The sequence below is a fragment of the Leucopleurus acutus genome (assembly GCF_964270905.1).
Source record: "Leucopleurus acutus genome assembly, chromosome: 2".
In the NCBI taxonomy this organism is placed as follows: domain Eukaryota; kingdom Metazoa; phylum Chordata; class Mammalia; order Artiodactyla; family Delphinidae; genus Leucopleurus; species Leucopleurus acutus.
Window position 1 is genome coordinate 185,402,140 of NC_139143.1, and position 14,452 is coordinate 185,416,591.

The window sequence follows — 14,452 nt, forward strand, 5'->3', positions numbered from 1 at the left end:
AACATTGGATGAGTGCAGGATGGGTGGATGGGTGGACAGCTGGCGGAGAGTGGCTATGTTGGCCAGGATCCCTGAGCACGTTACTTCTGTTTCTTAGCCTGGAAGGGTTGCACTTAACTTCAGCCTTCCTAAGTGTTGGGGCTCCTGGTCTCCTCCGTGTTTCCCCCCCCGGCCTTGCAGAATCCTTCCTTAACTGCAGCAGCTTTCTGAGTCTCTGCCAGGCCCTGGGTGTGCCCAGTCACTCACTCACACAGGCCAGAACCAAAGAGCAGGAACAGTGAGAGGCAGAGAGTGACAGGGGAAGATGCCCGGGCAGGACGGAGAGAGAAAGTTGAACTTCTCAGGTCCCCACGGGGGCTCCAGAATCCACCCAGTGTCCCAGATCCCACCCAGAGAGAGCCTCCCTGCTCCCGTCCGCCAGGCCGCCTGCCCCAGGGCCAGGTGAGGGGCAGGACCCCAGTTCACGTCCTGGTCCCCGCACGGTAAGCATCTCCGCCCTCCCCATCCCTCCTCCACCCCCAGCCAACTCCTGGAAAGTTTCCTCCCCGATTGTTCTGTGTGATCAGATCTGCAAGTTGCTCTCTAAGCTTCTTGTCACATTTTGACTTAATGAAGTGCAACTGCTGAGGGATTTGGGTTCAGCGCTCCGGTCTCCCGCGCTCCCTTGTTGTCAGAAAACAGGGGTGGTTGGGGACGGCAACACCGCGCTGCGAGTCGTTATCATTCCGGTCAGTCTGTTTAACACAAAATTAAACAAAGAACTAATTAGTGCCTCATGAATTAATAAATGCACAGTTGCTGGGGAGGATGGGAGGGGAGAAAAAGGTGGTGGAAGGGAGATACTGGAGTTGTGGAGTTGGGGGGCTTTGGAGGTTCAAGGGAGGCTGGCCGGGGTGCCTTGAGAGATCTCAGGCGGGCGGCTGTGGGATGGACTGGACAGCGATGACGCCCCGCTGGGCCCCTGGGCGGGCTGGCTGGGCTGTGAGCTCTGACAGCCAAGCCTGCCCAGCGCCTCTCAGCAGAGGCCCAGGGTCTCTCTCCCTTGCCCCGTGGCCCAGCGCTGCTTGGCCTCCACTTCATCCAGCTCTCCTCTCCGACTGCTTGTTTTTTCCACTCTTCCCACCTCGGCCCCCTCTTCCATCTCAGCAGGGCTCCCCTTTCCTCTCTGCTGCCCCCTCTCTCTGTCCGCCCAGCTCTCTGCAGAATCTTAGCTTCCTACCATCTGGGTCAGATGGGCATCAGAGGCCCGTGGGGTCACCCCCCCAACTGCTCGATGCCCACCAGAGCCCGGTGTCCGGCAGGGTGGGCTCTGCCTCAGTGGGCACCCTCCGCCCAGGCAGCCCAGCAAAGGCAGCGAAAGCTGGCAGAGGACCCAGCCCTCCTTAGGAGGATCCGTCAAGTACAATTAGCATTATCTGTCTAAACATGTCCTGGGAACGGGAGGGCGGGCGGCGGGACTGGGTGGCATTCCCGGAGCTCCGTACAAGGTCACCTCACCTCTCACAATCCCCCCAATCTGATTTGGGGATTACACAGCCTAAGGAAATTGGTGTTATTCCTCTTGCATCATTGATAAGCCACAAAGGAGGGAGTAGGGAGAAAAAAACCCTAAGAAGCAGAAAACCCTTCCCGAGTATGGGTGGAGCTCTGAAGGCCCACGGGGTGGGAGCGGGGCGGGCTCGGGCAAGGGCAGGTGGGCCCAGGTCAGCAGGCAGAGGGCTCCTTGGGTTTTCTGTCCACACGAGGCGTCTGTCCCATTTGAACCTAGCTCCCCAGACTCACGTGCCAGGCAGGAGGGCCTGGGCCTGGCAAGCTGGGCTGAGTCCCGTGTTGGCTAAAGTCCCCCTACCTTGCTGGGCCATGTTCCCTCTCCCTACGTGGGTCCCCGGCATGGCTTGTGACTCATCAGTAGGACCCCAGGGTGGAAGGTGCTGTCTGCAGCCTATTCCTGGGAGTTGAGGCTTCCTGGTGCCCTGGCCCCTGGTCCACCCTTGCCCCTCAGTCACCCATATGCTGTAGATTTTCAGGGGCCAAGGGAAGAGAGTGAGGGATGGGTGCGGCTCTATCCTGTCATTGTCCCCAGGCCCTGCTGCTCAGCCACTGCCGCTCCAGGGGAGCACCCCGACCCGCACACCCGCATCTCTGCCTCCACAGAGGTGTGTGCAGTGTGCTCTGACTTTTCTCTCTTTGGTTAGGGGTGCGCTGAGGACCGTATTTCCACTGTGATCAGCCCCTGCTGCTTTCTGAATTTTTTCAAATTTTGGTCGGCACGTCCTTTCAGATGGGCCAAAATCAGTGCCCACTCCGCGCGTCTGAATTTTTGACACCCTTGGCCACCCTGGAGCATCAGCCCCTTGGCCTGGGGGTGGCAGGGAGCCCTTGGGCACACACTGGGGAGTTGTACGCGTCCTGCTTTGAAAGGCTAAGAGGCTCTTCTCTGTCCCTCCCCAGGATGAAGTGACGCCCCCACTGCGAGAGAGGAGCCTCTAGGACCCGCTACAAGGTAAGGCCTGAGCCCTTCCCTGATCCGTGGGTCCTTCCCCCCAGTGGTGGCCACGCGCCTGGCACACGTGTCAACCTGGGCTGGGCCCAGTCGTGCCGAGCCCCCAGGGTGGGTGTGGAAGATGGAGACAGGGAATTGGAACCACACTGCCCATCTGAACCTGGCAGGAAAAGATGACCCCGGTAGAAGGGTCTCAGATTCGTTCTTAGGCTGGAAATGGGCTGGGGACCCGTGGATCGCTGACTCTGGGCGTGGAATGTGTTCAAGGCAGCGTGAGGCAAAGGGGCATCTGTGGTGCCAGGGCTCAGCCGCCCGGCAGTACCGTGCCCAGCTCTCCGCAGTGCTGTCTGCCCCCTGTGGCTGCTGCCAGCTCTCCCTGGAAGCTCTGCTTGTAGCTCGTGCTTGGGGAACCGCGTGGACTTGAAAGCCCTAGAAGTCCTCTCTCCTGGGAAGCTGCCGGTCCCGTGGCCTCCTCCTTCTTCCGTGGGAGGCTGGCAGGGAGGAGACCCCGGGTCCTGAGCCCAGATCAGGCTGCTGCCCTTCCCTTCCCCAGGCACTGGGCTTCCCTGGCCTGGCCGGGCCTTAACAGGCTGTCTCAGTTCTCGGGTGGCTCGAGGAACCTCGGGGCCACCGGGCCTCGGCCCCAGGCAGCGCCGTGTCAGAGGTGACCGGTGGAACGCCAGTGTTATGTAAATAGCGGGGCCTGCCCGGCGGGCGAGCTGGCTGGCTGCAGCCATCCATCATCCGTGCTCGGCGGGGCGGGGGACAGACACGGCACCGTGCGCCTGGCTCCAAACCTGTTTGTTTTCCCTTTGTCTCCCGCATTTCGGGGGCCTGGCTGTGACCGGCTCTGGGTTTTGTCCTGCTGGCCCCCTCCCCCGGGAGGACGGGGGAAGGGAGGAGACTCGCAAGGCTCCCACCGCGGCATCCCTTTCGGACTTCAAAGGCTCCCCCAGCATTGTCTGTGCCGGCAGGCAGTGGCCCTGAAAACGTGATCAGAGGCGGCCGGTGTAGGGCAGGCCCGGCCCGCGCCCTGCGCTCTCACTGGGGCCTGTGGATTCCTCCCTTTGCCGCCAGCACCACCCTGGTTACAGCTCTGCTCCCCGGGCCTCTCTCCTCGCCTTTCTCTCCCCTGGCATCCCTTCTGGCCAGCCCGACCCTGCTGCTGCCCCACTCCCGTCCTCTCTTAGCCAGAGCTCAACACCTCTCTCCTGGCATCAAGACTCCTAGCATGTTGAGAGCTTCAACTCTCCGCCCCTTCATATCATCCCTGAGACTCTGAAGCACCGTGGAGGGCTTAGGATGCTGGGAGCTGGGATGGACCAGTTCCTGGACATCTGTTTCCCATCCAGTCCTTGTTCTCTTTCCCTTCTTTTTCTCCACCCTCTGCTGGTAATGAGAACCTGATTTCCTCCTGAGCCCTCTGCCCAGCCCTTCCTTCCACTTCTTGGCAAGGTTCAGATTGGCTACTTCTGTCCTGAAAGTCAGCCCCAAGTGCTTCCATTCTCTGGAGCAAGGCTTGGCAAAGTATGACCAGAGGGCCAAATTTGGCCCACTGCCTGTTTTTGTAAATAAAGTTTTATTGGAACACAGCCACATCCACTCATCTGCATATCAATTATGGCTGCTTTCACTCTATGAGGGCAGAGCTGAGTAGCTACAACAGAGCACGTTTGGCCTGAAAAGCCTAGAATATTTATCTGGCCCTCTATAGGAAAAGTTTATTGTCTCTCCCTCTGGGGTTTCTGACTCCTGCCCTCTGCTCTTTTTTTTTTTTTTTCAGTGGTAAAATATACACACCATGAAATTTACCATTGTAACCATTTTTAAGTGTGCAGTTCCCTAGCATTAAGTACGTTCACAGTGCTGTGCAACCATCATCCTGCTCTGTGCTCGTGTCTTGCTCTGAGGGGCCCGGCCAGTTGTCAGGGAGCCCTGTCCCTGAGGTTGCGGGGCTGCTTGCAGTTCTGGTCCCTTTGGGGCTGCCCTTTCTCTCTCTACTCCTTGTAGGACCCCATCTCCTGCTCAGTCCCACCTACGTAGAAGTCCCGGCTTGTCCTCTCCTTGACAGCCACTGTTTCCTCAGATCTCTTGCTCCTGGCATCCAGGAGCCTTGTGTCTCCATCCTGTAGCCTTCAGCAAGTTCTCAGATCCGCAGTTTCCTCTTCTGCAAGGTGAGCAGAATATCTACTTTGCAGGGTTACTGGGACAAGCGAGTGAGTGAATGGGGCCGAAGGTGGCTAGCCCGGGGCCTGACAGGTAGGCAGCGCCTGCGTTCCCTCCTTCCTTTGTTCCTGTTCACCTGCCAGAGCCTGGGTCTCCACCATGCATGTAGGAGCCAGCAGTCATCCCTAAGCAGGTTCCATGCAGTCCCCCACCCCTGCCCCGGGACCACTGAGTCCCTCACCTTGGAGAAGCTGAGGCTCCTCGCTTGAGCGAGGGCCGTGGAAGAAAATGCCGCACGGGTGGTGGACTGGGAGTCGCTGGAGTTCTCAGGTCGGTCCCGGGTCCTCCATGTCTGCTGCAGGGCCCTGGGAAGTCGCATAACCTCTCGAGCACCAGTTTCTCTATCTGTAAAACGGAGCCCTGACCACCACGCTCTCTGCTTTGTAGGCTTGTTGCAAGTACGAACTAGGATGCATAGGGGAAAGCTGCAGGGTCTGCTGAGAGCAGAGCAAGCCAAGGGGAGAGTCTGGGTCTGAACTTGGGCCCATTCTGGGGCAATTGGGACCCACTCTGCAGTTCTGTGGAGAAGGCCCTGGACGTTACATGGTGGGCACACGCTCAGTACAGGGGCAGGGACCAAGGCTGCACATTACTAGCGCTGTGAGCTAATCTGGGAGCCAGGCTCCAAGCCCCAGAGGAAAGGCTGGCAGGGAGGGGGGAGGGGGGAGCGGGAAGGAAATTGAAGCTGTGCAGCAGTCAGAGGTCTGAGACGAGCTGGGAGCCGGGTCCCCGCACAGCTCGCTAGTTGCCCTTTCCTGCTGCTTCTGCTGCCGTCTCTCTTACTGTCCTCTTTTCGCGGGCTGCTGGCCTTTTGTAGATCTGTTTTCCCTTCCAAGCCTTCTCTCTGCATCCCATTAGTTTCTCTTCCTCTTCACCTTCCCACCGCCGTACTGCCACCCCCAACTCCACGGCGCTCTTTCTTTCTCCCTCGCTCTCCTTTTCATCTACTCCGAAGGCTTTCCTTTACTTCCTTGTCACCCTAATTGATTGCATTAACCTTTCAGCGTATTGGATTTCCTCGGCATCGTGCAGAGAGCCCTGCGCAATATGCTTATAATCTGAGCCATAATGGACAGTTTGCAGTCAACAAGCCCCTTCTCCCATCTCTGCCATCGCTCCCGTTGACATCTCTCTTGCCCGGGCCACCATGGCCACTTCCCCTGCCAGCAGGGGTGGGGCAGTGGAACAGGGCTGGGAGGAAGCAGGCAGAGCTTGGACCCACCAGTGGATTTCCCTGCCTCTCCCCTCCTGGCTCTGCCCTTGGCCCTGCCTCTGCTTTTGCAAGCCCCCCAGGTCCTTGCCTTGTGAGTCTCTCTGCTCCTGGGACTCTCCGCCCGATGAGTGGCTGATGGAGCCAGCTTGGATTCAGCGAATAAGAGAGTCCCCTGCTTCCACCAAATGGTCCTCAGAGGAAACCTCGCTTTCCCGGGAGGCTTTGGGGAAGGGTGATGGTGACCACTTCCGGAGGTGGAGAGTAGCTGCGAGGAAGAGTCTGAGATCTCTGGGCTTGCCTGGCCCCTGAGCTAACCAGAGGCCTCTTTGGATCTTCTGGAAGCTGGGCCCACTCCTGGAAAGGTGTGGGAGTGCAGAGGAGACAGAAAGAAGGGGATCTGCCGAAGGCAAGGGAAGAGAGACAAAGACCCTGCTGGGGCTGGCCTGGGTGCTCAGGGCAGCAGCGGCCCCTCCCACTGGGCGAGGAAGCAGACTCGTGGCCACATTTGGGCCCTGTCTCCTACGCTGGTCCCAGGATTGTGTGATTGGGATCCTTGGTGGGCGATGTCTCAGTCTCTGTTTCTCATCTGATGCTTGTCAGTAGCTTTGAGCAGACCCCCCCTGGCTTTATCAAAGGAAGGGAGACGTGATCCTGGCAACAGGGCTGTAAGCCAGAGAGAGACCTCTACAGGGCAGGAGGGCTTGGCCTGACAGGAGACTGGCACAGGAGAGGCGGGAGGAAATGAGAGCTGGCTTCTCAGGTTGGTAAGAATGGGCTCCCTCTGGTGAGTTCCCAGATGGGCACCTGCTCGTCCAGCATCAGGCAGAGGAGCCAGCCCATGCCAGCTGCCTGGTCCTGGGATCTCAGTGAGTCCTGGCCCCGGAGGTCCTGGCCAGGGCTGCCAGCCCTCAGACCTGCAGCCCAGTCAGCTGAGTCTTCATTCATAACGGGATGGACATCAGGTTGAATACATTAGTGTCAGTCAGGCCAGAGGAGCGGGATGGAAGCCCCCCTTAGCCCTGGTGGTACTTCTTCTCTCCCGTCCTGCTCTCTCTCTCCGCCCTCTGCACATCATCTTCTCCTTCTGACCAACCCCCCTCCTCCCATCGCTCCATCACTCCGAAGGGCAGGCTTTGGCAAGAGGGGGCCAGACCTAGGTTCTTCCCATCCTCTCCCAGTGATTTTGGGGGTGGGCAGAGGGCGCAGCAGGGAGAAACCAAGCAGCGAATTAAAGTTTGGTGATTGTCAGTGTCAGGAGAAGCTAAATAACCCTGTAACTAGTATGAAGGTGAATTCACGGTCTGCTGCACATGGAAAATATGAGTGCTCTGTGAGACGGGGAGAGTGAGCACAGAGTCGGCCTGCCACGGTGGGCAGCCTCCTCTCCAGGGACGCGGGCGGGGAGGCAGGAGGAGGGCCGTGCGCTCTCCCATCCCTGCCAGGGAGAAGTCGCCCAGGAGCCTCGACCAAGTACTGGGGGCGGGCAGCTCAGCTGCTTGACAACCCGCTGGCCCGGCCCCAAGGCCCCAGGTAGACATTTGTAAGCCCCAGCAGTGTGAGTTCATGGATACCAGCCCAGGCCCCAGGATGCCAGCGCATCCTCCGCGATCCACGTGAGTGACAGCTCGTGAGCCTTACTGAGTGTTACTCTGTGCCAGGCTATATGCTCTGTATGCCCTTATGGCAGCTCGATGCAGTAAGTGCTGTAATCATTCCCCCTTTTTATCCCCACTTTTTTATAGCCACTTTATTGAGACATAATTCACACACCAAGTGTGCAGTTCAGTGGTTTTCAGTATATTCCCAAGGTTGTGCCACCACCACCACTATCTAATTTTAGACTCTCTCCATCACCCCAGAAGGAAAGCCCGGACTCATTAGCAGTCACTCTCCATTCTCCCCTACCCTCAGCCCTCGGCAATCACTAATTATTATTGACTTTGATGCTGAGAAAATGGAGGCTCAGAGAGGGTCAGTGACTTGATTGAGGTTGCACAGCTGGTGAGAGACAGAGCTAGGGTTTGAACCCAGGTAGTGGGACTGCAGTGCCCGTGCTCCGTGAGGGACTGCCCGATGTCCTGGCTGCCTACCCCCCACCACGTGCCCTACCAGATGTTTCTTACAGCACGGGCTCAGGCGTGTATGAGCACCATCCCGACACGTAGGCCCAGGTGGCAACACGCGTCTCTCTCCCCAGGTGTACTTGGGATTCCACATAGAAAAAGTCACACGCCTCAGAAGGACAGCCCACCTCCCCTCTTCCGCAGCCAAGCTCCTGGAAGGGAGGGCTGCCACACGAACTCGCAGCAGCAGGGGAGCCCAAGTGGCCAATGAGACCTAGGTGGTTTGGAGCTTTAAGATGAAAAATCCCCATTATCTCCTGTAGCTGATAATTGTAACTGAAATAAAATGCCAACATAACATTCCAGAAAAGGTCCCTGCCCAGGTTGGGGCCACAGGCTGGGCCGTGCCGCTGCGGGCAATGCAACGAGCTCAGTTCCCCGCATCACACTTGCTCTGTTTTTCCTTCTCTCTCTTTCCTTCTGTCTTTTTCTCACTCCCTCTGCTCCTGTCCTGTTTCTTCTCGCCCTTTTTCCTCCTGCCTGCCTCTTTCTTCTTCACATGTCCACTTTCCCACCCCAAAACTTTAAAAAAACAAAACAAAACAAAACAACTATTTGTGACCACACTCTTGCACTTGCAAAATTTGGGAATTAATGTGAAACTGTTACTCCCTCTGATAAGAGATAAATACAAGGATGAGAGACAAAGGGAAAAGTAGAGAATGAGTCTGTTGGATTTGGTTTGGGGTTTTTTCCTCCTTCTCTCTCCCTCCAAAGCGGAGGATCCGGCCGGGCCAGTTTGGATATTTATTAAGAAAAAGCCAAAGATAATTAACTTTTTTGTTTTTGTTTTGTTTGCGGGTGCCTCCCCTGCTGGCACTCCTGACTGCCTGGCAAATTAAACCTGCTCCCTGCTCCCGGGGTGCTGGGCTGCTGGCAGCTTGGCTGCTGGCAGCTCAGCCCCTGGCTGCCCTGAAACTGCCGGGCCCAGCAGCTGCCCACCCAGCCACCCACCTTGGGTTTCAGATCTAGGGTCCCTTTATGCTACCACCGGTGCCACCTCCCCAGGCTCTTCTGACTCCTAGAGCAGGCTTTAGAGTGGGGTAAGTGGCCTGCGGGTGCGGGTGCGGGGTGGGGGGTGAGAGAGGAGGGGCTACCGTTGGGGTTATGGCCAGCACTTCCCTAAAAGGAGATGGGGGCAAAAGAGTGAGCTCTCCCGCGGGGCAAGGGTATTCCTTCTGGCCAGTTCAGCCGGTCAGCTCCCCAGAAGAGGGTAAGAACAAGGAATGAGCTAGAAGTACAGGGAGAGGCCAAATTTGGGCCATGTCCATCCCCAGCTCTTCTCTCAGGAGGCTGGTACACAGCCAGGACCCATGGCTCCTGGGAATGCTCTGGAGAAGGCTCGGGGCCACGGAACCCTCCCATGATGTCTGGCCACCCTCAACATCGGGTTCTGTCCTACTCCCACCTCTGACCCAGCCCAGGCCATCGGGGGGCCCGGCTGGGTGGTCAGAGAGCCAGCCACTGAGTAAGAAGCCGGCTGCCTCTGGTCTGCTGCTCTGAGGCCAAGCTGTGACCTGGGCCCGAGCCATGTCTACGGGCCAAGAAGGTAGCAGTTATAGACCTCACTCTCCGTGGGGGACAAAGTTGAGGGCATCTTAGGAGCCAGGACAGCCAGTGAGGACGCGAGTCCTCTCTAGGGGCCAGCCCAGCTCCAGCTGCTTGGGGTTGGAGGTGTGCTTTGCCCCTCTGTTAAATTAACATGCCTCAGCCCCTCCCCTGACAGGGCCCTCTCCTCTGCCCCCCTGGCTTCGTCCTCAACCTGGCAAGGAGGCAGCGGTGTGCTGTCCCTCCAGGTGGGGAACCTGCTTTGGAGCTGGGCACAGAGAGTAGGGCATTTTCCGAGGATTTTGCTGGCCCCCCCCTTTTTTTCTCTGAAATATAAGGATGTGCAATTTTTTTGGTTTCAATTTAGCATTGGAGAATTTTATAATTTAGTAATTAAAATCTCTGATAGGCTTTAGAAATTGCGGCTAATTGAATTTAATGGGAAGATGATTTTCAATTTTATTTGATTACCGGGACCCCTGGCATCGGTATTTATGGGAAAAAAATGGGAAATGTGCTGTGTGGGCTAAGATGGCATAATTGAATTAGGGATAATCGGATTTCTCCGTCATGAATTTCACTATAATTTTCCTATAATTTTCCATTAGATATCTAGTTTACAAATATTCACAAAGAAATGAAGCTCTTTCGGAATGGAGATTGCTGGCTAACAGGATTACGGCGCTGAGCGTGCGGCCGTGCCAGCCCCTAGACCGCCATAATGCAATCCCTGTATCTGCCTTACGCTTAGCTCGAGCCTGGCCTCAGGCCCTCGCTCCGCCACCCACTTTGCTGTGCCTCTCTGCTCTTTGTTTCCTCTTCATCCCCGTTTACCCCCTGCCCCGATACCCACCCATCCGGGGCCCATGACCTCTCGTGCCCTACTGGCAGGCTATCCCATCCCCGCGCCATGGCATCTGGGCTCTGCCCTCCATGCCCACCATCCTTCCCATCCACAGTTTGCTCACTCAAGGCTCCCCCTGACCCCTCCCGCCGCCCGCCTGGGGAGTGCGCTCACACGCAGGCACACAGACTCCCCGCAGGTGCGAACATGCTTGCTTACATGTACCCGCAGTCGCCTGGCCAAGGCTCCTGTGTCCTGGCCTAGTCGCCTCAGAGGGAACCAGTTTATTGGGATCCTGGGGTGGGGTGCAGGAACAAAAGGAGCTTTGTTCAAGTTTATGTGAAAGTTACAAATTCAAAATGAGAGCAGATAAAGCATGAGATGCCTGGTGTGTAAATAGGCTGGTGAGTGAGAAGGCCCCGGGCTCGGGAGGGAGAGAGACTGAGTGGGCAAACCGGGGATGCGAGGGCGCCGGGAGCCAGTGAGGGAAGGTTGTCCTGGGACAGCTGACAGGTTCCCCTGGACCCGTGTGAGGGGCCCGGTGGGTGGCATTGCTGGGCAGGGCTCCACGTTTCCCGTTGGAGGTGGGGTGTGAGAGGAGGAGCTGGTGGCTCTGGGCCCAGGGCCTCGAGACCAGGAGGAATTGTGGCACTGGGCTCTCCATTCCCCGGGCCCGAGGCACAGAAACTGTGGCCTGGCCTCAGGGTCGAAGAGGTGTTACCACATCAGGGCTCTCAAGGCAAAATGGGCCATAGACTCAGAGGTGCCAGGGTTCTGGGCCTTGGTATGAGTACACACACAGAGAGAAAGAGAAATCGGGGGACCCCTCCATGACACGGCCTCAGCCTTCTCAAATCTCAAATCATAACATGCTAAGATGGCCTCATTTTCTGTGCCTCTCAGGAAGGCCCCTCGCTCGTGGGCAGAGCCTCTGAAGCCTGCGGTGGCTGACTGTGGCCATCGTCTTGGCAGAGCTGAGGCTCTCCGGGCGGCTCACGCCTCCCTCTACCACTGGCTGCGCTTGGCGAGCCCCTCTCGCCCGCCCTGCCTGTTCCGCCTTCCGTCCGGCTCTCTCAGTTCTATCCCTTCAGCCATTCCTCTCCAGCCTTTGTCCACCAGAGGCCCCCAAGTTATTGTGCAGCCAATCCTGTTGGTCCTGCGTGAGTGACTGGAAGGCATGCCCTGACCACCATCAGCAGAAGCCCAGAAGGACATTCAGAGGGAGCCCCTAGGCCGTGTGGGTCACATATGCAGGGAGCTCCCCATACGTGCACATTTCAGATGCACCCAGAAATCACCCTTCTACCCCTAGGTCTTCAGGCTTCCTTCTACATCCCAGTTGCTCAGATGGGGAAGCAGACACTTCAGGATTGGGATTTGGGTTTGACTGACTGCTGTTACAACCCAAAGCTGTAAGCCTTGCTTTGGGGAGTCATGGGTGGGAGAACCCAGCGGCATGTGTGTACCCCAGAGCAGTCCTGGACACTGCAGGGCCCTCTCTGAGATCCCACCTGGAGAGAAGCTCATGGTCCTTGCTGCCTGGTTGCTCGGTGCCAGCAGTTTTTGTACCAGCTTCTGGGGAGCACGGGGCTTGGTTTGTTTAAGGAGCTCTGCTCCCTTGTTCAGGGTTTTAGGACTGGGGGACACTCAGAGCTCCTGGGCCTCTCCAGCTACTCGTCCTCCATAGGCATGGGGCAGGTCTTGAAGGGTAGAAGGTTGTGTGACAACCAGGAATGGGGGTTGCCAAGAAGGCAACAGGGAGAGCAGTCGAATGGGGGAGGGATGTTAATCTCCCTGTGAGGCCATTTGGAACTAAAGTGCAATTTAAAAAGTAAATAAGTAAATAAAGGGAGAAGAAAAATAAGGGGAAAGTGGGAAAAAGAGTAGATTGTTAACTCCCTGACTTGCCCCAAGGCCTCCCTGGGCCCTTCCCTTTGCAAAAGAGAAATATTGCAAAAATAGTCCAGTGCCATTTTGCTTAATGCTGCCGGAAGACCAGAGAAAAGAAAACCTGGGTTCTGGTCTCCTCCCCTCATTGAAGGCAGTGTGGCCTCCCCTGAAACAGGAGAGGGGAGGAAGGCAGCAGGGTGGCTGCAGAAGGGACAGACGGAGAGCTGGGGACAGTGAGATCCAGGTACTTCACAAGCAAAACTGCCCACCTTCCTACTCGCCTGCCTCTTTCCTTGCCTCCTACCCAGTGGTTAACTTAGATGACTAAAATTTAAGGAATCTCAACATATCTGGCTGCAGCAGGGACATCTGGGGACCGAAAGATACACCTAAGTGCTTTCTCTGAGGGGAAAGGAGGGCAAGGAGAGAAGTTGCCCTGGTCCAGCGATGAACTGGCAGACAGGAAATGCGGCGATGTCAGAGGGGGCAGGTGGCAGGACGCTGGCTCCTTGGTTGAGGGTGTCTGTGCCCTGTCTGCCACGGCCCCGCATGGGAGGTGGCAGAGGCAAGAGGGCCGGTTGGCAGCCCAAGTGACAGCGCGGATCCGTGGTGGCGGCCCTCGGAGGACAGGCGGCCAAGGCAGGGTGAGGGAGGAAGGAGGTGCCGTCCCCACTGCGGGGCTGGGGGCGGAACTGCGGGGCAGCGGGAGGAGGAAGGCCTGGAGAGCAGTGATGTGGCGCGGAGCCGGGGTCCACCCGGAATCGGCGTCGGGGCGGGGGAGCCAGGGCTCATTTAAAGGCGAAGCCAAACCAAAGTGGCGCAGCCCTGGGGGTTCCCGCACTCGTGAAGCCTGCGGCGGGCACGGGGTGCGGAACAGCGCGAGGCCGATGCGAGTGTTCCCCGGGACACCCAGGCCCAAGGCCCCAGAGTCTTTCCTCTTCAGAGCTAAAAAACACCACCGCCAACAGCAACAGGAAGAGATTCAGGGATGGGGAGGAAACGAAACGCCTGGTACCAGCACCCAGAGCCCGGGGGGCGTACCAGGGCGCGCGGCTCGGTGGGCGCGACCCCGCGGCGCTCACACCTGCGCCCGCCGGCGCGGAAAAGTTTGCTCGGCTGCGCGCGCCGCGAGCCCTCGGCCGGCCGCCGCCGGGGAGTGAGTCCGCGCGGCCGCCATCGAGTCGCGCTCGGCGGGCCCGGAGCGCCGAGGAGAGCGTGCGAGCGCGCGCCCGCCCGCGGCGTCCGGCCAGAGTTGGCGCGGGGGCGCGAGCGCGGGCCGCAGGGTCCTCTCGGACCGCCGCGTCCCCCTCCCGCCTCCCCTCCCTCCAGTCCCCGGGCGCCGAGTCCCCGCCTCCCTCCTCCGAAGTCTAAGGTTTGGGCAATCGCTGAGCCAATAAGGCTGGCCGCCCGGGCCGGTGCGCTGAGGCCGCGCGCACGAGCGTGAGGGAGCGGGCGCGGGGCGAGGGCGCGCGTGTGAGGAGCGCGCGCGCGCGCGAGGGGACGGACGGAGGCGCGCCTGTAGGAGCGGGCGCGGGGCGGGCGAGCGCGAGCCCATTCACTCCAGCCTCCCGCGGGCGGGCGCGCGCGCGGGCGGGCCGAGCTCTGCTCTTTCACCTGCCGGGGCGGTGCGGGCTGGGCCGGGAGGAGGCGGTACCGCGGCCGCCCTGCCAATCACCTCGGCGCCTGGCAGCGCCCCCGGCCGCTCCCGCCCGCCCGCCCGCCCGCCTGCCCGCTCCCTCCTGCCAAACTGTTACCCTGAGTGTTACCGTCAGGAGCAATGACATCAGGGCTTTAAAACAACTTGTTATTCGGGGAGTAATCAGTCGCAATTAGGCATTAATTAAGTATTATGAAAGTTGATTATTTAAGTGAATTCGGCTTTCGACTCTCCGACTATGGTGAGTACCGGAGTGGGGCGGGGAGGGCAGGGGGCGCCGCCAAGGGGCTCCGACCCTGGCGCGGGGGCGGGGGCGGCGGGAGCGGGGCCGGGCGCGGGCAGGGGCGCCCCTCGGCCTCGGGGGCCGGCCGGGTCCCCCGACCCGGGCCGCGTCTATAAATAGTTTCTCTTTTAGTTTAATAAACTCGAGAGCAGAGAGGAGCTGCTT

General features: G+C 58.7%; 1 protein-coding gene across 1 annotated transcript in view; it reads left to right on the plus strand.

Moving 5' to 3' along the window:
- Positions 1–14,164: 14,164 nt before the first annotated feature.
- CASZ1 (castor zinc finger 1) overlaps positions 14,165–14,452 on the plus strand; it is a gene marked incomplete at its 3' end in the record, with an annotated part of 53,661 nt that continues 53,373 nt past the window's right edge. The window contains exon 1 of the mRNA XM_082832857.1: positions 14,165–14,245. Coding sequence (XP_082688983.1) covers positions 14,197–14,245 — 49 coding nt within the window. The 5' untranslated portion in view covers positions 14,165–14,196. The remainder of the gene's footprint in view (positions 14,246–14,452) is intronic.